This window comes from Symphodus melops (assembly GCF_947650265.1).
Source record: "Symphodus melops genome assembly, chromosome: 4".
Taxonomy (NCBI): domain Eukaryota; kingdom Metazoa; phylum Chordata; class Actinopteri; order Labriformes; family Labridae; genus Symphodus; species Symphodus melops.
Genome location: NC_136694.1, coordinates 11,912,919 through 11,940,603, shown reverse-complemented (window position 1 = coordinate 11,940,603; position 27,685 = coordinate 11,912,919). Strand labels below are relative to the sequence as shown.

The following is a 27,685-nucleotide window of genomic DNA, read 5'->3' as shown; positions in this document are numbered from 1 at the left end:
GGTTTTTCCGGTTGGAGTCGGCATCAGAGCCGTGTGCCCTGACTGTTTAGCGCGACAGGCACATCTCTCTGGTCTTGGCTTGCGGTGTGAGATTGTTTACATCCAATCAAAGAAATAAGAAAAAAAAAGTAACCTGCTTCAGAAATGGACACCGCTGATCAGGTGAGTGGAACAGCGAATATTTAGATAATTTTGACTCATAACTGTGCGTGTTTACCTGTTAAATTACCCAACGTGTAGTTAAGAGCATACAAACATTACAATGCTTTGATGTTCTCTCTGTGTTACGTAGCTGGCATCTGTGGGGACATTTCAAGTGCTCAAATTACCTCTGGGATTTATCCGTGTCTTGGAATGGGTGAGTTGAAACTTTTGTTTGTGTGCGTGTAATAACGCACACAAACAATAATAATTCATTATGTTTGTTAAAAATACTTTAATGAATTAGCCTATAGGACGTGATGAGTGACTTGTTTTTTTTATTGTAATCATTAGGCTTTCACTTGATACAGTAATGCATCTCTCTGGCGCAACTTCACCACATCATCTGTTGGGTTTTTAGTGTGTGCTACTTCCACACGGTGAGGGACGTTATAAGCAATCATTTGGGCTTTGATCCGTTTCACCGTAACTAAATGACTCAAGTCTATGTCAGGATTCATAGCTCCGTGAAAACCAACAGGGGAAGCTGATGTGTAGCTTTTTCAATTATGCGTAATTTTGATGCGCTGTGCCATCATCCATGTGCGTTTTGTGCCATTCTACATATAAATTACCTCTTTTTTTCTTTCAAGTGAAATGAATTAACATGGACCCACAGTAAAAACGGGTTGTCCTCCGATTGAATCAAAGCTTTACTACCTCGCCATGTCTGGGTGTCCCGTTTGTAGCCTAGGCATTGTCTGTCGTGTTTATTGTACAGTGCGCAGAAGCCTAAAGGCAGAGGGAGATAAGTGATTTTCTTTGATGTGAGTTTAGAGAAATGACTGTAGCCATAAGGGTATTCAGCCTCCACAGATAGGATGCGTGTTTGTGTGCGCGCACGTCTGTCTTTCCCACTTCTTATAAATGCCATCAAATGTGCAGAGAATCCTCCAGCAGCAGAGCACTCGCTGCTCCATAAAAAAAAGTGAAAAATATAATTAGATTTTTGTCAATTTTGACAATTAACAGTGGACCACCTTCAAACTCACGTTGGTGAGACAGTTTAGCTGAGATAAGGCAGATGCCTATCAGTAAGGTGAGTTCCAGTTTTGGCTCCCTTTTGGCTGTTTGTGTGTTTCACTAGATTTACTGTGATATTTTGGGGCCAGAGGACAAGCAGATGATCCAAAGCATCATCTGTCTGACAAAGATAACACTCCATATAGCTTCTTTCCTGGGTCTTATTTATGCAGTGTGGTATCGGTGGAAGGTGGAATGCAGCATGTGTGGTTATGACTCCCATGCCATATTGGTCATAGCCTCAACTAGAAGTGTTCACACAGATGTAAACCTATACAGTAATGCAAATGACTCTAAACTTTTTTTCTTTTTTTACAATGTACATACACAAACCTAAAGAAGTCAGCCTATTACCACATCTTCATAGCAATATTTTTAAAATCCCCTTTCCTTGCAGTGTCCTTTTTTCTCTCTCTAACTTCTCCATAGCCAGTGGGCCCATAAAAATGCTAACAATTCAATTAATGGCCCAGGTCATCAGAATTATTTTGCAGCAGCCTAGTTATGTTGTTGTATTTAGATTTCTCTCTAACACCAGTTGGGATGCACACATTCTCTATTTCTCTTTTCTGTCCTCAGCTAGAATTGAAACTACATAACTTTGTTAATTGATTAAAATTATCAATTTAACCAGGGCTGGACTGGGACAAAAAATCAGTCCTGGCATTTTTTGCCCAGACCAAAGGTTGTTCTTCCCAAAAGACCTGACAGGCAGAGACAGGACTGTTTCTTTGACTGATTCAGAGCAGAGGGCCCAACGAGGAGGATTGGTACCCTTGGTATTCCTTCTACCTGTATGGGCAAATTAGTCAACACCCCACTCAAAACACAATAGCCCTATACAAGCAAAAAAGGGGGAAAAAAGAAAAACACCCAAGGTCATTTGTCCAGTATGCCATATGGCCAGTCCAGCCCTGGCTTTAGCATCCTGTTAAAGCGAACTTGATTCTTTGGAATGTTTTAAAAATTTCCCATCATGTATTGCTTCTGAAATTGGATATCTCACTACATGGACTCCTACAAAATAGTTGTACAAGATTATGGATGAAAGCCTTTTACTACTCATGTTCGACAGGACAAGCACAAAAAAAAGTGGATTGTTCCTAAAGCAGTGGCTAACACAATAAATATTTTAACAAGGCAGTAGATAAATATATAACTGTATTAATGAAGGGTAAACTAAAATCACATTTATCCAAAATGCTAATCTTTGGGAGGTGTACATGTTGGTATAACTACTGTAAATGTACAATACATGGATGCATTTACTTTATGCACAAATGCCTTCTCATTTGCCTCATCCTGAAAATACCTGAGTACTTGGATGATGTTGGGCTGGTGTATGTATCTCATGTGGTGATCAAGCTGCATTAACAACACAGAAAAAAGCTTTGGTGGAGTTCTATTGTTTCAGAGAGCAAGACAAATCTCAGGTAAGGTTGTAGCTGTCAGGTTAAACGTACACGCTGATATGATCCCAGAAAGACAGTCAAAAAATTGTTGGAAATGTACAACTACACCATGTAGGTCGAGAGGTAAAACCCTCTGTGTTTAGAAAACTCACAATGGACATATTTTTCTCCCCACATAAGAAGATGTCTTTTTTTTTCCAGTCATACACCTTACTTACAGCCTTGTAGATGAATATAGCAGAAAAGAGAAGCAAGCTTCAGTTTATCTTTCAAGCTGAACTCTCTCTTACTCTAGAGACCCTGACTTTTTATTTGACCTCAGCACTTCAGAGATTCACAACTCTCCCTTTGGAGCCACAAAGTATTTATGTAACTTTCTTTCTAAAACAGTAGTACAACATATCGGCTATAAAAAATGCTTTTCTGCAACATTATAAACTGATTTGGTTTCAATGACAGAATTTTTTTTAACATTCAGTGCCCGTGTTTGAATATGTTGGCTTCCCACAAAATTGTCACGTGACAATTTCAACAATGGTATGATGTGGTTAGGCAACTAAAGACATGGTTTAGGTACATGTGTAAAGTTATGTCCATCTTATATTGCAGAACTGAGAGCTTTATGGCCGGGTATGTTTAACACACAAGGAATTTAACTTCTGTAGACTGTGCTCTCTCTGTACAATGTAAAAATTAAATAACAAACATTAATTAAAAATATAAATGAGTAATTAAAGACTAATATGTACAATACTAAATAAGCTAATATTGCAGTGCAAAAGGATGACAAAGTGAACATGAGGTAGTTATCTTCTACAGTTTTTACATGATAGAGTATGAGTAGATGGTCATTCAAATTAATAATATATGTACATTCACAGTGACATTTTAGTTCCAGGATTATTTCACAGCAACAGGTCTGACTATCTGTGACACTCTGAACTGAAGAACTTATGGCTTTCTGCATTGGTTCAAACATTGGCATTTGATAAAAAAAATAATAAAAAAAGAGCTGCAGAATCAACCTCAATCAAATTCAGATGAAGCGGGACATTCAAATGTTTTGAGTCTTTTCACTTGCTTAACATGATCCATTACCAAAGGTCTGCAGTAAATATTTTCATACTTCATGACTCAAAATCAAACTGACAGTCTTTTACAGGTTTGTTACATACCCGCAGGCATAAAGACTAAATTTTAGGCAGCGACTGGCATTTATGTAGCCCATGATAATGAATCCTTGACTACATGGCTGACTGGTCATTTGGACAAATGAGGTTATTAAAAGGTCACGTTAACTTTGTTCAAGATGGTTGTGCAGACTGGGAGCTTTCCTGTATCTTCACTCAGTACTGGTTGTGCAAAAAGATAAGGCAGTTTCATAATCACCCATGTCTGCAGGAGATTCTAGAGGGCAGTTGTATAGCTGTGTGTGTGTGTGTGTGTGTGTGTGTGTGTGTGTGTGTCTGTGTGTGTGTGTGCTTGGTTTGGCACACTGTCAGTGGCTGGCATATTCCGCTCCAAACAGCTGTAAGGTCCCCTCCTCTCCACCATGGACCAACTCATGCAGAAGTTGTCCTTTGAGATGTGCCCAAAGTCTTCACTGCATGTGTGTGTTTGTGCGCGTGTATGTGTGTGTGTGTGTGTGTGTGTGTGTGTGTGTGTGTGTATGAGAGAGAGAAATGGAAAGAGGAGCAAAATTTTACAGTTGATTGAGCACATGATGCAAATGATATACATGCATTTTTTATGCACTGGTGCATCGTCACTGCAGTGGTTCAATTGGGCAGTTTTACAAATACTGTATCAACTCCATTGCCTCATGTACCCAAGCCAAACTCAGGCTATTGAGTCACACTGGATGAGCCCATTATGAGTATAATTCACAAGTCATGGTCCAAACCCAGGACTGACCTGCACTCTCCATCTTCAGCACTTTACTGTACACCAGTCTGGTTTGCTTATCGGTTTGTAAAGTAAAGTGTATGTTTGACATGTGCAAGATAAACCTGTGCCAAAAAAATGTGATTATTTGTCAAGTTGGTTTCTATGATGCAGTATAAGGGACATGCTAGATGTTTTATTTTGTCAAACATTTTTAGATCAAACTCTTACTTTAAACCAAAAAATGTCTCAGGGTCCTGATATTTTATCACAATGTGAAAATGATGTGCCAAAAGCATGTGTTGTTAGTGTCTGCATACATTAACCCCCAACACAACTAATGGGATGTTTCGAGACCTTGTCAGCTCATTAGAGAGTTAATACTCAGTCAATCTGTGTTACAGACTACACAAGGAAGGAATTCCTTATTTTTTAAACTTTTAATTAAGTATTACTTTAAGATGCTCCACATTCCTCATTTCCAAACAGGTGGCTACTACTGATATAATTATAGACTAACCACTTTATGCTCGTAACCTTACGACTATTATTTTTTAACTTATATGGTTGTTGTTCATCTAATGCAGTGGTGTCCAAACTTTTTTTCTTGCGGGCCAAAATTGTCGCGTTAGAATCGCTCACGGGCCACAGGGTTTTTTTGTTTGTTTTTTTTAAATATTGGAAGGAGCTTTTTGTATTTTGACCTTTGAAAATAATGTAAATACACAATAACTAATTGCAGTGGGAAACTGTTGTGTTCTAATTTTTTGGAAAGAATAGTCAGGCTTTTATAGGTCTCCCTCGCTAACATGAAAAAGAAAAAAAGAACGAAATATACCATCTGATGAGACCTGGGGCCAAAATCTTCTGATTCTTCGATTTGAAGTCAAGGGCCACAAAAAATCCACTCAAGGGCCACAAATGGCCCCCAGGCCGCACTTTGTACACCCCTGATCTAATGCTTTTTTTATCCCAGATCCGGGCAAATGGTTGGCGAGTCTTCTACATTCATCAAGTTCCTGTTGCTTCTTAAATCTAATAAATAATAATCTGTTGTGAGCGACAAACAAAACCGTTTCATTTTGTTGGAAACAGGGGTCTAAAGGTGTAATAGAATAATTAAACGCTTTAAGTTAAGGCCTGTGTCACTTTGCAAAGTGCACAACTGTGTGCGTACACACGCACATGCATACTGTACAATATCAACAGGTGAAAGAGGGCAGATGCAGAGAAATTGGTGACGGGAGATCTGTTTTTCAGCACTGAAATCCCTCAATTTACTTCGAAAAGGTGTAATAAGACACAGAAAACAATTACACTTCCTACTATGTGTGTGAGTGTGTGTGAGTGTGTGTGTGTGTGTGTGTATATATATCACTCTGAGTTTTTGCACAAGTGAAGCATTTCATTATAACTTTGACATATTTATTTGCAGCTGGCGACACCATAAGTATATTTATAGGCTCCTACATATCACAGATATTCCAACTTGCTCTATGTTGCAGAGTACCTTGATTTTTTGATTTTTCAGAGACAACTTTGGGTTGAACAAAATTAAACCAATCCAGACTCAGACTGATTCTGATCCTGGATTGTGACGTATTGTATGAATTTGTTTATTGAAAAATTAATTATTATTCAATTCAATTCAAAAAAACTTTATTTGCCCCCGGGGGGCAATTCGAGGGCACACAGAGCAGCAAATAACGACAGCGCAACTATACAAAAACATTTAAAAAATTAGGGTGGATGTGGAATTAGCCTGCAATTATGCCATGGCTACATATTCAATTTACTAAACTAAATCTCTTAATGTCTTGTATTGTAAAGCCTTAGCATTCGTCCAAGTTATAGTAACCCTAACTTTGTATAGTAGCTTTCCAAATGAAAATCCACAAATAAAACACCTCCACACTGCAGCTACTTAATAGAGTTCTTCACGCACCTAATCCACCACATGTGGTTGTTATAAATTACTAATTTGTGGCCTCGAAATAATAATTTGGGGCGATAAATTGTAACATTTTCACCAATTTTTACCAATGTCACCATTCATCAACCCTCCCTTGCAGTAATTACCAGCTGCAAGTAAAAGTTAAATTAAGCACCAAACTTCATTCAGTAAAGACTAGCCGTTGACCACTGTCGAGAATTGTTCAGCTAAACAGCCAGATTTTTCAGAGAGGGGATCTTCTGTTTGAATAAGTAAGCTTTTTTTTTAAATTATTTTTAAGTTCTCCTTTATGTTATATGATGATGTGTTAATGTTGAAGTTTTTCTTACAACTTATTGTGTTGGATGCAGGTGAAAAAAAATCTTGCATCAGGTCTGCAACCACATCTTAGTAACATTAAAGTAACAATTTGATTTTAAGATTATTAGGCAGCTGACCCATCAGGTCACAACTGGACCAACGTCCCCCTCTCAAGCCCAGGAAGACAGTCTGCCATCTGTGGCTCAGGTGCAGAAAAGTCAGCCTGTCGTCTCCTGTACATGTCTATAGTTAAATGAGAGATTACATACATAAAGGACACAGGGGTGGAGACAGTTGGCACCGCAGATGAGAGCTTAAGGGAATGGAAAGGTCATAAAAGCCCATTGTAGGACTATTTATGACTAAACCAAAAGTGGATAGCTAGAAAACATTTTGTAATCTAAAAATAAAAAAAATACACTGTCATGGAAATTAATATAGTATGTTTTTATTTGACTTATTTTAAATTGAGTCTGTGTGATACTGCCCACTTTGTGAAAGTATAATTTGACATTCAGAGAAAGGAAAGGTTGGGGTTCCTTAACATTGCCATTTTCCTGAGAAGCTCAAGTCCTTTTCTTCTTCAGGCACCTGTCTGCCGAGTTAAGGCCTCCCTGCTTAGTATGACAGCTTTTTTTTATCCCTGATCTCTGGAATTATCTATTTCTATTTCATTCTTCCTGATCGCCAGAGGCAGTGCATAATTATGGATAATATCCTCCGCGGACACGTAGGTTGAGTGTGTATACAAACAAAGTCCTGTGTGACCCAGGATAACCCCATCTCTACTAAAGGACCGGTGTCATCCTGCCATCATTCCTTTTTTGTTTGTTTTTTCTTATGGTTGGTGTCAATATTTGTGACACAGGATTCGTGAAGCTCCCGGCCCTTTTTTTCATTTTTTCTGTTACTTATATGGACTGAACTCCCTCCCATTTAAGTAAGGTTTATTGATCACATAGTCTTAAACGGCAGATGTACAGGATAAAGGAGTGAACCCATTCCTAACCTGTTGTATTCAAGCCTTACTTAAAAAAAGAAAAACAAAAGAGAAGGGAGTACATTTGTAAAAATAAAATTGGATACAAGGGTAAAGATAGGGAGCCGTTCCGAAATTGCGCTCTGTTTTTTCATGGCAGGCATATTACATTTGCCTTTGTTGAGTTGATATTATTGTTAGGTAAATATTCCACGAGCAGCAGGAGTTTTTTGTTTGTTTGTTTGTTTGTTTTTCTCTCCTAGCATTTAAGTTGGTACTATTGATTGGTGATAAAACAAACCGGTACCTTTTGTTTTAAAGGATACAGGGTTTTTGTTTAGATCTTGGGTGTAGATACTCTATATTCAGATTTACTTGGTTGCAGGAGTGCCCTCGCTCCTTAGGAATAAGATCTTAAGGGCAAGATCTTAAAGTGATCGTGGTTGTTTTTACATTACAGGGAGGTCAGTGTAGTCTGGCTTTTGAGTGGGGGAATGGGCATGTTTTCGCCCATAGCTCCAGGTACTAGTGTTTCCTCTCTTTGCCTTGATCGGAGATTGGTGGAATATTGTCAGTGGGTGTGTCCTCACCCCAATTACATGCTAGTCTGTCAGAGCAAGAGCAATAAAAAAAAAAGAAAAGGACAAACTGACAGAAGATGCTTGGGTTGCAAGCTTACAGTTCTTGCATGGCCCCAATGCTAGTGGAGGATGGTCACACTAAATGCCCCTCATACCTTGGGGTGGAGCACCTGAGAGTGGGCTTAACGGACAATGCATAAACTGCAGCTACATGCCTGCAGCCTTGAAAACTGCCAGGCTGGCAGAATTGGAGGGTCTTGCCTCTGTCAGTCATCACCAAGACCCTGACAAATATGCACAGGAGGGTTGACAATTTGGCCACTCAGGTAGATGCACTGTTGTTTGAGTTTTCTCAGATTAAACAGCTGCTGCTCAATATTCAGCCCAGCAAGGTTGACATGTTGCTGGACAACATCCAGCCAGTGGATGGGTCTCCTGGGCAACAGGAGGATGATGCCATACCGATAAAGGCTTCCTGCAGCCAGTTAAAGGAGGCTAAGGCTGGATTAGACATGTCTGCCAGCTCCCCAAGAGCTGACTCCCAAGCTCAGTTGTCTCCCGGTGGTGCCTCGGGAGGTGTTTTGACCTGCAGCCAGATGTTTTGACACTAGAACATAGCGTCCAGGCAACAGAGGCTAGATGACATTTTGCCAGCCTACAGGGGAGACCTCCCCCAATAACCAGGCAGAGACCATTGCCCGTGCCCACCTGTCAGGTAAGCCCGGACCTGCACGCCGGATTCAACAGGGCATGGCACGACCTAGCCGCTACCCTAGTACATGGCCATGGCCCCAGACGTGAGGACACCATGGACTTGGTCCTCGCCCCCCTGGGACTTTAAGATGCAGGGGGTGTAGACACTGAACCTGGGGCCGGTGGTCTGTCGGTTTTCCTGGCAGCAACTCAGCAGCTGGTGAACTTTAAGTACAGACTGTCTACACGGCAGTCTTGCCTGAGTGAAAACAATGTAGTTCTCACGCCCGGCCAGTAGTGGGCAGTGGAACTTTACAACACGACACGCGCAACACTCACCAGTATAACCACTTCCTCCACAACTTCCTCTAGGATACTAGTTATCCCAGATCTTACTCAAATGCTGCATATGATCGCCCTGCGCTTGGGTAAAGGTTGAACTATTTGCCGCAAGTATTTGATGGTTTTTGGCTGCGACATACACAATGTATCATATCAAGGTTCTGTTTTGAGAGACTGTACTACGCGAAGGCTGCTGAAGCACATAGGCCAAGTGAATCCGCCGCCATTGTTGTTTATGTTTGTTCTCGACTACTGCGCATGTCCAAATTTATGGGGGGAGGTGTGGTGAGGTCATCGCAGCCAGAGAGTTCGCTTCGTTTCGTTCACATGGCTGTGATACGCCCCTGTATCAGTTTCACTCCACCCTGGAGGTCGAATTCAAAAGCTTGCGTTTTTACCCCCGTGAAACAGCGACGCCATGTGAACGACAGGCCAATTCGATACTCAACTGTTTCGTTTTACTGTCACAGCGTCTCCATGTAAACAGGGCCTTACTCCACTGAAAAGGAAACATGCTGTAACCTGTTCACCACAGACTTAAAAAGGGCAGTTTATCAATGCTATCTTCTTTTGGAGTTCTCAAATTGCGACATGATTTTGGGACATGCAAAACAAAACGTGAGTTTAAACATTTTGTTTATGAATATGTATAAATCAATAAAAACATGTAACTTACAGCATATTCCACATTACCCATATTGCACATTATCCCTTAATAAGAATGTGCATAACACAACAATTGCACCACCTCTGAAGTCTAATTTCTTTTCCTTTTTTTTGTTCACTATAAACGGTGCCTGCTGCTCCTTTTGCTGATGTGCATTTTCTTTTGAAGTTGACTAGCAGGCATACAATTGGTCACATTTGCACAGAGGTGGACCACAGTAGTGAGAGCAAGTGAGACTGTGGATGTGCTTTTTCTGTGTATGTGCACACAGTTATGCTTCTGCATGAGTGGAGAGGCTGAGATATTTTTACTCTGGGCTACGTGCACATTACATTCTGATATAGGTCCTTAAACACTCAGATAATTACACACACACACACACACACACACACACACACACACACACACACACACACACACACACACAGAAAGGTTACACACTTTGAGGCACACATGCATCCATGCACAACCAAACATGAGCATATGAAATGATGGAAATTCTCAACAACAAGCATGAATGCACATGTCAAATGCAAACATGTAAATATTCACTGAGGTCAGTGCCTGGGCAGATTGTAAGGCCAGAGACATATGGTTATTATTACACACAGGCTATTTGTATATTACATGAAGTTTAATTGAATACAACTAAATGCAGTTAAGATGTTGACAAAAATCAATTAAGACTCTATTTTTTACAAAGCAGTACAACACATTCAGGTCAATAGGTTAATGAATTCATTATGAGTATAGTTTTGGATAAGAGAAATAATCTCAGTAAAACACATAAAGTCATCGTTGCTCAAATTGATCTCTGGTCTTTAGTCAAGTTGTTTTTATAAATGAATATACAATTCAAAGGTTTTAGTACGGTGGCCAGTAGGGGACTCCGGGGAGGACCGTAGTGACTCGAGGTGTCGGTATTGGCTTCAGGCATATCAGGCTACTTTCAATGAATCCCAGCTCAGGTCTCAACAGATGGACGCTCGTAAATGCTGGAGGGAGATGAGGAAGTGGATTTATTATAAAACATCATACTGATAAACATGACCAGAGCAGCAAACAGAACTTTATAATGTACAAAAAAAAACATTTCTAGCTCTAGCTCCAAACATTCTGGGGCTGAAGCAGTAGAACCTCCTCTCTGCTGCCTCTGGTGTCCAAATCCCGGCCAAACTCATTGTAATCTCTGTAATATTGATTCATTCAACGATACAACTTTCTAATAGCAAGACTCTCTGTATCTGTCTCTACTCTCTCCTGTAAATAAACAGCTACACAGAGCAACATTTCAGGCCTGAAGCACTTCCTTTAAACCTTGAACTTGCAGATGTGTATTTTTGGCTTGTTTTGCTTTTTTTGCCAAGCCTGTGACCCCTACTGGCCACCGTTTTTTAGAGATTCTGAAAACACAGTCTGGGGAAAAAAATAATGCGTTGAAATGCTTCTTAATTTTGGATCAATATAGATGGTTCATTTTAAACCATCAATACAAACAATCAAGTGAATTTCAACCCCTTTTAAAAATCTTTGCAACATACAAACACACAAACAGCTGCCCCCTTGCAAAAATATAATATCCTTTTTCAAAGTCATCCGGATAAGACTGAACATACTCATACAGCTGCTCTATGATTTGCACACGCACCTACCTAGCAGTAACCCCGGAACCGAAGTGGGCCAGTCCATTGCGTTAATCGGTTATGGACTTTCCTGCATCGATGCAGAATCTTTCATCAAAGCATCGCGATGCATGTAAGATTCGATTATTTCCCCCACCACTTATGTGCATGTGTGAACAGGTTTCACAAAGTCAAACCAGCCAACCTGCCAGTACACATTATGACTCCGCAACAGCCATAGCTGGAGGGGAATGACATGTTTTATTTCTATGTGTAGGTTTAGGTTTAGTCGAGCAACACTTGGATGGTAAATCTTCCAATTTTGTGCTGACAACAAGTTTGAGTCAAGGGTTAGTTGATAAAACCTCAAGAATACATTTTTCTAAAGAAAAGATAAAAAAGTTGGTTTACTGAAAAAGGCACATTTTATGCTCTGATAAAATCCAAAATGGAGCAGCAGACGAGCAAGTGACCCATCTACCTACATTATGTATATGTTCACCTCCGATGTTCATGTAAAATAAGAATTCTTGGCTTGCACATCATTTTCCTGATACATGTGCTCCTTTCTCTAATTAACATGTACCTTCATTTGGAAAGGATCCAAATGTTCAATAGTTTTGTTTGAATATTGTCGAAGTGTTCTTAGTTTGGACGTCAAGGAGCAACTTAAAAAGGTCATTGAATTTTGAAAAGTGCTTTCTTCTCTGTTCGAGCCTCCTTGTGTACGGTCTGCTGTACTTTTTTTTCTGCATGGTATGATTTTAAATTTAGCAAGAAGCAATTTGTAAGGGATATGCCTCCCCGTCTCAATCTTTTCCTCACTCTTCTTCATAAAGAGTGTCCTAGATTTCCCCCCCCCACCCCCCCTCCCAGTCAGACAAGGAGAGGGGCTGAGCGTCTGAGGCATTTATCTCATACCTAAGGCAGCCACTTGACATAATGATTCCAGTCGACTTGAATGGAGCAGGTGGACATTGTGAGTATTTGTGTGTATGAGTGGCGTCTGAGAAGAGGTTTGAAAAATGTCAAGTGCAGCCCATCTGTGAAAGCACCTTTTAGCCTGTCTGCCACTTATCAGAATCCTTACCCCCCTGCTCAGCGCTCCTGCAATTGCTGCCTTATAACATTATCCTGTTTGAGCAGCTCCTTCTCCTCTTGCCATCCTTCTTATTTGATTTATTTTGCAAGTTAACATAACTTAAATACTCATCTCTTTCACTCGTCTCTTTGCCTGGTTCATTTTATTACTCTCGCTTGTTTGTCGTTCCTGTTTGTCACAGTGTAGGCTGTGTGTATGCGTTTGATGGCTGCTGGTTAAGCCTGAAGCTTCTGGATCAGTTTCATAATCCTGGACCAGCCTCCGCTCTTACACTTGGTTTCTCCAGACCTGCATCCACTCAGTAACACATAATAGTACCGCAAGCTGTGTATTAAAGGCTATAAGTGGAAATTCTTCTTATATTGATTGAAAATAATTGGTCTAGACTCTATACATTAGTCTTAAATGCCATATGGGTCAGAGGAGGAGAGGGCAAATGGGGAGATGCTTCAGAGCTTTGTTTGCATTGCAGATGAATTTCATTCCTCTACCCTGGATTCCCTTTCTTCCTTTCCCTGTATCCGTCTCTGTTGTTGCTTTTCCTCTCTCTGTCTCTCTCTCTTTCTCTTCCTGTCTGTCCCTCTCTATCTCTCTTGTTCCCTGAGGAGCCCAGCTGGGAAAGGCAGATAAACACACGAGGGCGTGGGGCTTAGCACCCACCCTCCTTCCACAATGCCACGCTCTCCTGTTCAAAGGCCCTTGCCAGAAATGAGAGGGGCTAAACCCAAGCCGAAAATCACAGAGAGAAGAGGCAGCTGCAGGAGAGAGAGAGAGAGAGAGAGAGAGAGAGAGAGAGAGAGAGAGAGAGAGAGAGAGAATAAAAAGGGAGAGAGAATGAGAGGAAATGTTTATCTGAGGGTGTGTGTAATAATTAGGAGGGAGGATCTATTCTCTCTCTCTCTTCTGGTCACTATTCAACCATTTGTTTGTTCAGATAAGCACGTGCCACAGTCTGCATCTGTTGTGTTTTTTTGTTGCATATAATTTCATTGCATATGTGAACTCGATCAGCATGTTTGCACATTCATTTGTTTGTTTGTGCTCTATCTTGCCACAAAACCATCCAAAATTGAAAGGAGAAAAAATCACGTTCGTTTATCCAGTGTGTGTGCATCACAGTCGTCAGGGAAGCAGCCTTCAGTCTCCACCTGAGGCCCATAGCTGCAGGAAATGAGTGGACATTTGAGCCCTTGGTTTGTGGTTCAGCATTTGGCTTTGATCTGGGCTGACATTAACCAGCCAAAGCTAGCTCAGCCCTTTGTGACCCAGATTAGCCTCTCAAAGCATCACCTGGCACTGTGTGTTTACTTCTGCAGTATAGCCGCCTAATAAAGCAAGCACGGGGATATCAGTCTCTCTATCACTTAAAATGTCTGTGGTTGGTTGCATTTGGATTAATATATATGGATATGTTGCTACAACTTTATCAGCCGTGGCAATGCTATAATGTCATTGTACCAATAATTCACCTGTTAAAAAGGGCAATTGGATTCAGGGTCAGCATGCTGTATTGTAAAAAACGTGTCTGTCTTAAAGGCAGAGCTGATAATTTTCTCCAGATGCAGGTTTAAAGATTTTGGTTGAAATTGTGTTTAGGTCCTGAGAGAAATTAATAATTCACGTGATCTGAAAAAAAGGAACGACGAAATCTGTAATCTCTCGCATCAGCATGTAAAAACTAATGTCTGCCAAGAGGTACCAATTTGAACCAATCATGCCTCCCTGTCTCCCTGCTCGTTCTCTACCTCATGCATGCACGAGCCCTCACTCTGCTTCTGGACCGGACGCACTTGTGCATGTAAGTGAGGGGCGCAACTTTTTAGGGGGCACAGAGGGGAGCGGGTGTTTGCGAGTTTATATCATGCTCGTTTCCAAAAATGACTAACCCTGCCTTTAACTGTGAGCACAGTGTTGAGAAGCTCTGAGTTGGATTGGTTCTTCATTACAGACTGTGTGTTCAGTGACTTATATCAACTCTATGAAGCTGATGTGTTGTTTTGGAAACTCAGTTTGTCAGTAAGTAAGTAAAGTTTTTTATATAGCACCTTTTCAGAACAGACGTCACAAAGTGTGTCACAATAAAGAACTGAACGGCGATATTACAAACAAACAGCCACATAAAGTCAAATACAGATGAAACAAAGGCCGGTCTGAACTGACAGATCTTTAGCTGCTTTTTAAAAGTGTCCAGAGAGTTCCAGGCTCTCAATTCCAAAATGAAGGCACTTGGTGTGCTGCTCGTCAACAGGCAGGGCTTTAAACCAAAGCAGCAGCCTAGAATGTGCACATTTTGCAATGACGGTATAGGAAACCTCCCTAAAGGGGCCCCATCTAACAGTACTCGTTCTTGTTGCCCTGATATATTTGGGTTGGAGGGCCCCAAATAGATTTTTGCCTAGAGCCCCAACAGGCTTTAGAATCGCCACTGGCCACAACCTCAAATACAAACTTTCCTTTGATTTCTATAAGGAGCCACCAGCAGACCATGGTCAGGGGACCTCAGTGTTAAAAGGCCTCTGCAGCTAACTGACGTAAGACCCAGCTAAACACAGTAATAAGAACTTTAGACTAGTTTCTAAAACTGACGGTGAGCCAGTGTAAAGACCTTAACATAGGTTTCACATGAGACCATCTAGATTATTTAGTCAAGAGTTTAGCAGCAGCATTTTCGACCACTTGTAGACGGTTCACAGAAGTGACACTAAGACATGTAAACAGAAAATGACAATAATCGAGCCTTTATTAAACAAAAGCATGAACAATCATCTCTAGCTCAGCTCTGGAAACAACAGGTTTGAGCCATATTCTTTAGATAAAAAAGCCCAAAACAAAACAATGACTGACCCGTAACTCAATAACATTTATCCATAAGGTGGCATTAATCACCTGATAATGTGCAGGCCTTATCCTTACACATGAAGTATAGAAGCCTGGAGGTTCATGCAGGCGTCAGGTCTTATTATGGTGATCATGGCCGCTAGAACTCTTGGGGCTATCAAAGTTTTTTTCTATAAAAAGTTGGGCTGAGAGAGAGAAAACATTTTAAGGGCAGGGGTGGTGATTGTTAATCATAATAAAGAGAATTATAATTATTCGACTGGTACTTACTTCATGTTCCTGCCTGTTTTTGTACTTTCTCTTCTGTTAGTAAAAAAAGTTTAAAAAAAATCCCTTATTCTGTTTACATCAGGAGCTTATCTGGCCTTTCACATCCACCTCTGTATTAAATGTGCACTAAATAGATTTGGTAGTAAGATTTGAAAGTTGGAGAAATGAAACAATTCTCTGCTACATTTTCTGAACGAAATACAAAAACTTGGAAAAAAAGTAAAGAGTTAGACTTTTCCAACTTTCATATTTCTCAACCAAAACTACATAGTGCACCTTTAATAAAGTCAAGATATTTCTACAACAAATATGAAAAATCCTTCAGCCCATTAAGAGTTACTAACACTCTACATGGCGATTTATAATGAAGCTCCATAGAGACTAGCGACATCACAGAACTTGGTTAGCATATAACCAAATATCGTCATACATTTAATGATAAACTTGGATGTTCTTTGTAATATATTACCTGGAAAAAACATGCTAAACAGTTTCACTGGTGAACTACATTTCATATTTCACATTTTAATATTTGCTCCCTTATACTCAGACAACTCCATTAACCCTAAAATATACAGTATACATTTTTCAGTCTACCAGATATATCTGGAGATAGTCTCGAGTTTGACACCCATTCCCATGCTGAAGCCATAGTGTGAGGTGAGATCCTTTTTATCATTACATCTGAATTGGGTAAAATGTATTTGGAAAATACTGAAGGAAATATTTGAACATCTATTTTTTGTATAAGCCTTGTGGAGAAGTTAACATCAGGTGCCGGTTGTGTTCATAAATTGATCTCTTCTTCAAGACTCTTTAGACTGTCTGTCCTGATTCAGCTCAGCCCACTGCAGCTATAATGAACATGCTGATGTGGCCAAAATGCTATCAGTGGGTGTTCAATTGGCTTCATGTTAGAGAAATTCTTGACATACCCTAAAGCAATTTTTTTTCAAAAGATGGTGATGCTGATTGCAATCTCCACATCTTGTAAAAAAAAGGACTCAGTACAGTTTGAATGTTTTCTTGACATTCTAACTCTAACTTGCAATGTAAAGTTTTTTTTATATTTCAACACTAAAAGCTGCGCCCCTAATAAGAGTGTCTCTGAAACCCTTTTCTGATGATGTATTTGAACCGATTGTGGGCTTGATATTTACTGCAAAGATAAGCATTTTTAACACAGTGTAAGCGTCGTCTGTCGATGGTTGTTATCAGTCAAAGGTTTTTGAGTGTCAACACTTGTTTTATCGATACATGACCATCAATTAGCATGCCTTTCATCACTCGGGTACAAATGGGGTGTCTCAGCAAACGTTTCAACAATGAAAGGGATAGCAAAGCATTTAACTTAAGAGTCAGCAACCAGGTCAAATTAATCATGCTAGGTCTCAAACATGTGAAGCTTCATCGACAGATCACAGGATGAAGGGGCCTGGGCCTGTATGTCCAAATAAACTACTTGGGCTATCCTTGCCATTTGTATGTTATTTTCATTTAATTAGTTCTCTAAATTTTGATTTAAGAGATTATTGTTTTTCTATGGAAAAACAATAATCTCCTGATAACAACCTGTTATGACTGTTTCCCTGCATCATTTTTGGAAAGTGACTGTTTTCAGAATATGAGTATAATTGTTTTCTCTTTTTTTGCAGCTTTTTGCCATTTTTGCTTTTGCGACATGTGGTGGCTACTCTGGTCAGCTTCGGGTTAGTGTGGACTGCATGGAGAAGGCCAGCAGCAACCTCAGCATTGCCATTGACTTTGCATATCCCTTCAGGTGAGTGGGAATAATTTAAAGCAGAAAGTTACTCAATTCTAAATTCAAATAATGTTTGTATATCAGAATGATTTCTGTAAGAGCAGTGGAAAACCTGAAAAAAACGTGTAGTATATTGCTTCTGTTTAAAGCCCCTGTAAGGATTTGTTTGTATGGTTTTGGCTCCCCCTGTGGACAAAGTAGTAAATATTATCTTTTTATAGGGAAACTATTCGTGTCAAACAGGAGGGTCTCCTGAGGCAAAACATGGCGTAAAAAAAGATGACACCGAAGTAGCGGACAAAGCAACAGAGTCTGCTAATGACACTTTATTGGCAATACATAAAGGGATACTTCAACCATTTGCATTAAGTTTTGTATCGTGACGCTTTAATGTCTCTGCTCCATCTGTGCTTGCTCCTATTGTGTGTGACCTGTTTTAATTATAAATTTAATGTCATTTATTTTATTTAAATTTCAAGTAATGCATTTTAGGTTGCCTACTGACATCTGTCCGGTGACAACATCCTTTTACTCAACAGTTATTTAAAGGGGACGGACCATGAAACAATAATCAAATGATGATGAAGCCATTTAATTTATGTGCATATAGATCATATGGGTTGCTCCATGCACCAGTCACAGGTTCACCATGACTGAAACGTCAACAACCCCATCCCACTTTCTCTAGGGATATTCTCCGGGAAAATATCCTGCTGTGCACTCACATCCTTACTCGTGCAGTTTGAGTCTGAGATTTTCCAAACGATCAAAAACATTGCACAGTGTATGAATGCCTTTACTGCAGAAAGAGTACTCAGGGCCTGGTGAGAGAAACTGTTCTGCAAGTGTTAAAGCCCTTAAAGACGTGTTATCAATTAGTCTCAAATTAAAAATTATTTAATGATGAACATACTGATACCATCTGCAAAAAAAAGAACAGTTGTGTCACGACTGCGGCTGAACTCAAATGCAGACCAGACTGATAGGTGTCAAAAAATGATTTATTTAAAATATGCAGGGGGAAGTGCCCAGGGCTGGGGTTGAGGCAGTGAACAGGAGGCGGCTGGCTGGCAGGCTGGTTGGTGGTTGGTTTTGTAATTGGCTGTAGATAATCCTGGCGACAAAAAACAGGAGTCAGACAGGCAGACAAAAAACCTACTTGTTAAAATTAGTTAGCAGGGCAAGCGGAAGCTGGACTTGCGACAAACGAACCGTAAATGGTACAACGTGTTGGAGCAGGATTCTTGTAGGTGAAGGTGATTGCAGACAGGTGTGTTGATTGAAGACCCAATGCAGGTGAGCAGAGAGACGAGGACAGAGTGGAAGGGGGGAGGGAAAAACAAAATGCACCAAGAGCCTCAACACTTACAAAATATATAAAACATTTATAAAAAATATAAAACCACACACCTCATACAAACTGGAGTCAAGGAGCAGGAACTGTGATAGGTTGCTCCTTGTCTGTATTTCCAGAAGTATTAAGTCGAAAGTCAGAGAATCTCCCAACTCCCGTCATAGTAATACTGTCAGGGGCAAAACAATTTAGTAAAATGAATCATCAATGATAGTCTGATGTCCTTGGGTTTAAAATACTCTGGTAAAATGGTACCTTTCTCGTAATTAGAAGGATTTCAACCCTGTATCTCCCTCTGTCTCTATCAGGTTGTATCAGGTATCCTTTGAGGCCCCAGCGTGTGAGGCTATGAGGAGGGACCGTGTTTTCCTCATTGGAGACTATTCATCCTCTGCAGAGTTCTTTGTTACCATTGCAGTCTTCGCCTTCCTGTATTCCCTCGTTGCCACCGTTGTTTACATCTTCTTTCAGAATAAATACCATGAAAACAATAGGGGACCTCTAATTGTGAGTATAGTGGATACTTACATTTGTTTTGTTTTGTTGGAAGTTCTTATACTCTTTAAAATTTCTGTTCATAAGTTTAAATGAACTCTGCTGACCCTTTTTGTCTCTGTACACACTGACAGGACTTTGTAGTGACAGTGGTCTTCTGCTTCATGTGGCTGGTCAGCTCTTCTGCTTGGGCCAAGGCTCTGTCTGAGGTCAAATTGGCGACTGAACCAGATGAGGTGCAGCTCCTCATCTCTGCCTGCAAACTCCAGACAAACAAGTGCGGCTCCGTACATGGAGCACGCTGGTCAGGACTCAACACCTCAGTGGTAGGTTCATAAGATGTGTGTCCAAAACACTGGAAGTGCATGAATTAACTTAAGAAAATACGTTTTACGGTGTGTTTGCTGCTGAAATTATGCTGTCAAAAGGTTTAAAATAAGATTGTACGGAGCTCTTGAAGTCCCAAGAATGTCGTGCGCACAAGATACTTTTGTTTAAGGTCACTGCAGAAATGAAATTGAAAGTCATTTTTAAAGTTTACATGATGAATGTAGACGTATCAGAGATGGAGAGACAATGGACAATCAGCTGGCATTCAAACTTTGAAAGAACCTGAAATGTTGGAAGAAGTGTCAGTGTTAAAAGTATTAATAGTAAGGGTATTTTATCAGCTATTTGGCCAATCTGGGAATAAATTCCTTACCAATAGATTTCTTCACAAACGTGTTCATAAAGGTGTCTTATAACACATAAAAAAACATTTAAATCCAACTCCCATAGGAAAATCTGTGAGAGCGGCTCAAAGTCGGGGTACCTGGAATAGTACTTTTTTGGTACTATATACTTATTGGTGAAAATTTGAAAATGTTAACCTTTGCTTTTGGTAGCTTGTGAGAGGACAAACTAGGGGTTCTTTAGGATTCTGAATCCATTGCAAACATTTGTTTTCCAAAAAATCCATTCCTTGGTGGAGAAATGGCCACGCCCACTTTTACATGTAAATTTACAATAGCTCTATATGTTGATTTTAATATCTCGAATACTAGTTAAAAAATATACTGCACCACATTGCTAAATGTATTTGGGGTCCAGGTCTGAGCTTTCTTCACACTTTACTGTTCTTAAAGTGGGGACTGGGACCCCCTGGGGGCTTATGAGACACTGAGAGGGGGGTCGCGAGATGTTTTCCATCACATCTGCTCCCTATGAATGACATTTGACACCTCCATAAACTGTGTGTCTGTTAAGGAAATTCTGAATGTCCACACAGTCCTACTGTTTATACATTATATTATTATACAACATTTCTTACATTACTCTGCTGAAATAGAGACAGTGGGGTTCCCCAGTCTTTAGCACAGTTATTGTGGGGGTCCAAAGCTGAAATGTATGTAAAGCTCCGCTCTACATCATCATTGATACAGTTCTTGCTCGCTGTACCATTACCATTTCTGCATGCCAAGATACATTCAACACCTTTCTCCATACAATTAAAGCTCCTCAGGAGCCATTGGGTCCTGTGTTTGAACCAGCTTATAACCATAAACTAGTCACTGAGGTCCAAAAGACTCTGCTAAACCTTCCAGTCCCAGGTTTTGATATAGGCCTGGTAAGTTTGCTTTGCAGATTCACCCTATATCTGTTGGAGGTACAATTTTCGAGTTAGATTAACTCAGCCACCGCCTTCCATAAGAACCTGTATCAAACCAGACACACTGACACCAGGTATAGAGTAACAGATGGTACATGATATGTGTACTGGATGTGGATACCATTTCTTTAATGGCTATAGTAACTTGCAAAAAGTTCACTGTTAAAACCAAGAACTCCTGTTTTGATCAACAGATTTGAGCAGATATGGTACGTTTATCACCAAGTGCAAAGCACCTGGTGTATTTATGCAACAACCTCTAATATTGAAAAATTAAACCGATGTGAAAGTGTCAAATCTTGCAGTACGTCAAGTGTCCACTAGAGACTGGCTGCAGCGGCACAGGAAGTCACATACACACCCATTCAAAAAGCCTGTTTTTACAGCAGACATGAACATGTTTACAGCCTGCTTCCAAAAACCAAATAGGTGTGATTAGGGGGGGGAATGTTTTGATGACTCATCAGTTTTGATTGGATGAAGGATAAGAGTTATTCACAATAAGGCGTGTAGCTGACCTGATTGATAGGCAGGCGTGGTGTAGCTGGTGTCAAAATTTTCAAAACCTGCCTCAGCTCCAGCTCTTAGCCTGTTGTAAGGTTGATTAAAAGTTAGGTTAACTCAAAGTTAGGTTGAGACAGGATTTCAATCATAGAAACGATCGGCTTCCAAAGCCCCCTGCAGTAACAGACAGGTGATGTGACGTCACTCAGGCTTCTGCCATTCATATTTACACTACAGCCAATAGTAACAACACAAGCAGAGACACAGGGCCACGGTGATCCAGAGCTAAATGTGCAGGTACACTCACACTATTAGATTACTGCTTAGAAACTCGGAGACGAGCAGACAGTTTGTAAAAATAGTATGTTGTTGTGTTTTGATACGTGTTTCTAAGGGAACCTTATAAATATGCTGTTTTCTATATAATAGATGCTTCTTTGTTGTGCTTATTAAGATCTTATCTAAACAGATATCTGATTCGAAAAGTGCAAACTCAAATGATAAAAGTCACCTTGTATGGTTTTGGTCAGGCTCAGCCCATAAATACAGTTGAAAGGACAGGCTGGGCTCAGAGAAAACCTGCATTGGCTCAGGTCAGTTGGGCATAGTGTAAGCTAAATGACAAAGGTATGACTTGCAAGACCTGTATCAATGATGATGTAGAGCGGAGGTTTCCATACATTTCAGCTTTGGACCCCCACAATAACTGTGCTAGAGACCGGGGTGTCATGGTTTGGTTTTGTTTCATTCTGTCCTTAGTGTACTTGTTTCCTCGTGTTGATTGTTTTTCCTTGGGTGCTTTTGTTTCTTAGTCTTGTGGTTTACTTTAGTCCTTAGTGTGTTTCCCTGTGTCCTTGTGTTCTTCTACGTTGTCTGTAGGCTTGTTTTCCTGTTACTTGTGTTTTCAGTTTCTTAGTTTGGTGATTAATGTTTCCAAGTCTAGTCTTTAGTGTTTCCTGTTTTATTTTGTATATCTGGTTTTGGTTGTGGTGTCAGTGTCAGGTTGTACTTTGTACTTGTCCTCAGTGTTCTTTGTTCCTTGTGTTTCCCGCCTTAGTGATTACCCTGATGTTCCTCACCTGTCTCGTTAGTCTCACCTGTGTCTGATTACCCCATGTCTATTTAGTCTCTGTGTCTGCCTCAGTTCTTGTCGGTTCATTGTATTGTCAACGTCATTGTCTCACGGTTTGTCGTGTTCCTGGAACGTCTTTCATCTCCCTGTGTTTCTCATCGTGGTTTTGGTTTTTTCGAAGTAAGTTTTTGTTTGCCTTTTTGTTAAAATAAATTAAGTTATCCTGCACTTGGGTCCACCTCTCCTGTTTCCTACCTGGATCGTGACACGGGGAACCCGACTGTCTCTATTTCAGCAGAGTAATGTAAGAAATGCTGTATAATATAATGTATAAACAGGACTGTGTGGACATTCAGAATTTCCTTAACAGACACTCAGTTTATGGAGGTGTCAAATGTCATTCATAGGGAGCAGCAGACACCTGCATTGTTTCACTTATGGGAAGCATAATTACTTTGCCACTGCTAACCGTTAGTTAAAATTCAACTAATATTTGAATGGGGTATTTTTCCACCATAATGGGCAAGATATTAAATTTTAGATCATTCAACTTTTGTATTTGGTGATGGAAAGCATCTTGTGAACCCCCTCTCAGTGTCTCATAAGCCCCCAGGGGGTCCCAGTCCCCACTTTAAGAACAGTAAAGTGTGAAGAAAGCTCAGACCTGGACCCCAAATACATTTAGCAATGTGGTGCAGTATATTTTTTAACTAGTATTCGAGATATTAAAATCAACATATAGAGCTATTGTAAATTTACATGTAAAAGTGGGCGTGGCCATTTCTCCACAAAGGAATGGATTTTTTGGAAAACAAATGTTTGCAATGGATTCAGAATCCCAAAGAACCCCTAGTTTGACCCCTCACAAGCTCCCAAAAGCAAAGGTTAACATTTTCAAATTTTCACCAATAAGTATATAGTACCAAGAAAGTACTATTCCAGGTACCCCGACTTTGAACCGCTCTCACGGATTTTCCTATGGGAGTTGGATTTAAATGGTTTTTTTATGTGTTATAAGACACCTTTATGAACACGTTTGTGAAGAAATCTATTTGTAAGGAATATATAAATGCTAATAAATACTTAGTACCATTCCCAGTGTTTCAATGTTTCGAACTCATGGCTGAGGGGGGAAGAAACGCAAAGTGAGAAGTCTCTGTGATGTAGTGCTGTCAGCACTCATGAAATGCTTCCTGTCCAATCAACATATGTGGTCAGAAATTAAGCAACGAAAGCTACGGTCAACTCAAGCTGTACTGATGACATGCCTCTTTCTCAACAATCACTTACAACACCTCCTTCAAATGTGTCTGTTTAAGCTGCAAGACTTCTGCTCTCGCTTTCTCCTTCATTACCAGCTGCAGCTTTGAGAGAAATTAGGGCCAGTTTGGGTCAATATAAGGGCTTAACCGATTTTTTGGGGCTGATACCGATATCAGTATACAAACTCTGATACCGATACATCAACTAATATCTTTTTTATACCTGATCTGTGATTTAGTTCAATATATATACACTTTATTGCGTTGATCGTTCGTTTTATCAGCTGGCTGATTAATCGACTAGGCTTTGGTATATATGCAATAAACTGCTGTCAGATTGACAGCTGAATTGTATGCACTGAAACAGTTGGCAAATATTAATAAGAGATTTTAAGTTTCAGCGGAAGATTAACTTGTCATTGGTTTTCACTTGAAGTTTATGGCTAAACATCCTAAAGGAGTTGAAAAAATAAAACATCTTCCATAGGATTTAAAATGATTAAATCAAAATGAAAGTATGAGTGTGCATCACTGGCTAAAAAGGCTTTGACTTATTCTTTCTTTCCAGGCTTTTGGCTTTCTCAACTTTGTCCTTTGGGCTGGGAACATCTGGTTCGTCTTTAAGGAGACCGTTTGGCACAAGGGGGGTTCAAAGTTCACAGGTGGGGCATCTGAGAAACAGGCTGGCACCTTTAACCAACAGCCCTACAACCAAGGAAGCTTTGACCAGTCAGGGAGTTACAGCTCCCAGGGAACCCTTGGCCAGGTGTCTGAGTACAGCCAGGTGGGAGGGCCGACCTCTTATGACAATCCAATGTAGCCGTGCCTTTTTGTTACATTAGTGGCACTACTGCATTTTCAACTATAGGGCAATCAGGGAGGGAATGATTCCAGGAAGATAGTGAAGGATTACAATTATCCTCTATTCAGTTTGTCTTCAATTTGTTTGTGCAAAAAAAGTGGTGTTGATACAGGCATTATTGGATATTGAAAAAAAAGTATTTTACTCATTATTTGTCTGAAGTGCTGTTTGCTATATGTTGTATTTCTCGTTGTTAAAAAAAACGGTTTCTCTCTGTACTTAGTAAAAGACATTCATTGTTACCAGTGGATGTCTTTTTCAAACTTGTTTACATTGTTGTCAAAAGGAAAGTGCTCTATGTTTGTTTAAAGCTCACATTTATAAGACAGTGATGACCAAGTGCATGATGTTTTATGTGTTCTCTCTTTGTAAAACGTGTAAAAGAAATGCATTTAATCTAAGAAAGTTTACAAAATGTACACTACTCCGTCGCTTTTTGATGTTTACATCAGTGTGTTATTTTCAATCCAATAAGGACTATTTTGGATGATGGGTATTTCTAATAGAGAAACTGATTTTGGCAATAACTTTTCTGTATTTGCATACATTGCATCCCATGTCAAACACAGGTCACGTCAGAAATTCTAGAAATGTAAAGCAATAACCTTATACTGCTAAATACTCAAACTGCTTGTTCAAGAAAGAAAACAATCCAAACATTACAGCATGTTTTGTTTCTTTTGGTGCATCTGGACAGACGATTTATAACACTGTCATGTTATATGAGTCTTGTCTAATGGGGGGAATTTTCTTCTTCATTATTTACACTACTATGACCAATTTTTATGGTGTACAAATATTACAGGGGAATCCTAAACATGTGTTTTACCTCTTTGAAGGTGCACTATGTAGATTTGGTAGTTATATAGGGAAAAATGTGTCCCTGGATCACTGTTTGGAGCTAAACAGCATCAAAAGAGATGTAGGCTTTAACTTTTGCGGACCCCCCACCATAATTTCTCGCCTATTATTTTATCTTTAAACAATGTTACAGGGACCAAATTTGCCTTTGAGAACATTTTGTGTATAGAGTTATGAACATGTACCACCAAATCTGTACACTTCTCTAACTTTGACATTTCTCTACCAAAACTACATAGTGCACCTTTAAACTGTGGCCAGACTATCCACATCCAATGTCTAAGCCCAGCAAAAAAGCACACTTGTTCAGCAGTGCTATTACATTTAAAAAAGTGAAACGTGGACTTGCATGTCGTAACTAGCACTGAGCTTCTTTTTTTTTTAATCAAAAAAATGAAGCTTTGTTTAACATTTAACAAAATCTGTGCAGTCAGTTCATGTGTAATGCTCAAAGGCAAATGCTCAGATGCTGTTTGTTTACATTGATATCGCTTGTGTAACCCTTTGTGTTTCTTTTTTACCTCTTAAGCATGTAGCTTGCATCCATGTAGAGCAGATTGAACAACCATGTAACGTATGTTTAATGTTGTGAGATACATGAGTGACAATCATGCTAATAAAGTTGTTTTTGAATCGGTTCTCTGATCATTTTATAACCTGTGTTGAACATGTAACTGTGACCTTTGAGCTATTTACTTGGTTTCATTAGAAACAGGGACAGGGTCTGATTATTCTCTGTAAGGTGCAACAAAAAGCCAAAAAAAGAAATAACAATAAAAATGCACTGTTGTTTTGTGGAACAAAATAGTAGTTCACCTGAACCCTTTCTCTCACTGTCAGACATAACTGCAGTGCAATCATCTCAAAAAGGCTCTATATTAAGCTTTCCTTATGATTGTTTTATTCCTTTCTTCAAGGCATCTGTAAACATTTCATAATGGCTTGGAAAACATAATTCAGCTTGCTTTATCACTTTCATCCAGGAAGATGGGCTGCTTGGGCCTGAAAGATAAAATATCACAAGGCTCAATCTTCACAGGAACTTTGACTCATGTTGCATGTGTGTTGAACTGAAATGCTCTAAAACAATAAATCCAAGCAAGACTTTTTTATTTACAATGAGTTTCACAGAAAACAAACTGATTTTTGTTTTCACAAATCTTAAAGTGTCTTCTGTTTTGGCTGGCTCAGTGTAATCTCTTCTGCAAAGTGACAAGACCTGATGACACCTGCCCATCCTTTAAGGCGTATCACTGTATATGCCTCTAAAAGTAAAACTACAAGCCCAGAGGCAGAATTATGGCAAAACAATTTCAGCACTTGTTCATTTTCTCGATTAAAATTGGATCTTCATTTTCTCTCTTAAACCACTAGGTGGAACCAGCTTCATGCATGTTTCAACAAATCATGGCTCACAAAGGTGGCACTAAAGGTATGCACAGGCTATTTGCTCTTCTATATGCAGTATATGTGGTTATACTTGCTTTACTTCACCTATCTTAATTTAACCAATTTTCCATAGATCACAAAAACAATACAGAGGATAATCTCATAAGGGCTTATCTTTATTACAACAGAACATAAACATTATACTGAAGACTACATAACACAAATCTGTGGACAAAAAGTGTGCAAATCAGTGTACTTTTAGTGATCAAAGATACAACACAAAACTCAAAGTATACTTCAACCCCCGAGGGGGTTCTGGTATTTTAAGAACCTCTTGTTATTTAAGTGCTTTGTTTTTTTCTGGACATTACTAAATAATGTTTATTGTTTATATGAATGATGTTGATTATAGTCTTTGTATGACTGCAGTATGGGCAAAAACCTTTTATACTAAAGTAAGAGAAAACCCATGTTTATCCTGTTCTAAATCAAATCTGAGACAAAATCTGAAGCTTTGCCTTGTACTAGTGATGAACATTTTAGCGTATTAAGCAGAATCTTTGAAGACTGAATTGAAGATGACACATTTCACTACAGGCCTACCT

General features: G+C 39.6%; 1 protein-coding gene across 1 annotated transcript; it reads left to right on the top strand.

Moving 5' to 3' along the window:
• Positions 1-25,460, top strand: synpra (synaptoporin a). Its single transcript, XM_079341291.1, has 6 exons — positions 1-162; positions 293-358; positions 17,524-17,648; positions 19,293-19,491; positions 19,614-19,805; positions 24,537-25,460. Exons 1-6 carry the CDS (start codon positions 145-147, stop codon positions 24,786-24,788), a joined length of 852 nt encoding a protein of 283 aa, XP_079197417.1. The 5' UTR covers positions 1-144; the 3' UTR covers positions 24,789-25,460.
• Positions 25,461-27,685: the final 2,225 nt, after the last annotated feature.

What these genes read in the sequence shown, in the direction of transcription:
- synpra (XM_079341291.1), top strand. An exon ending in TTATCCGTGTCTTGGAATGG is followed by an intron (nt 359 to 17,523) that starts GTGAGTTGAAAC and finishes CTTTTTTTGCAG; the next exon opens with CTTTTTGCCATTTTTGCTTT. An exon ending in ACAATAGGGGACCTCTAATT is followed by an intron (nt 19,492 to 19,613) that starts GTGAGTATAGTG and finishes ACACACTGACAG; the next exon opens with GACTTTGTAGTGACAGTGGT.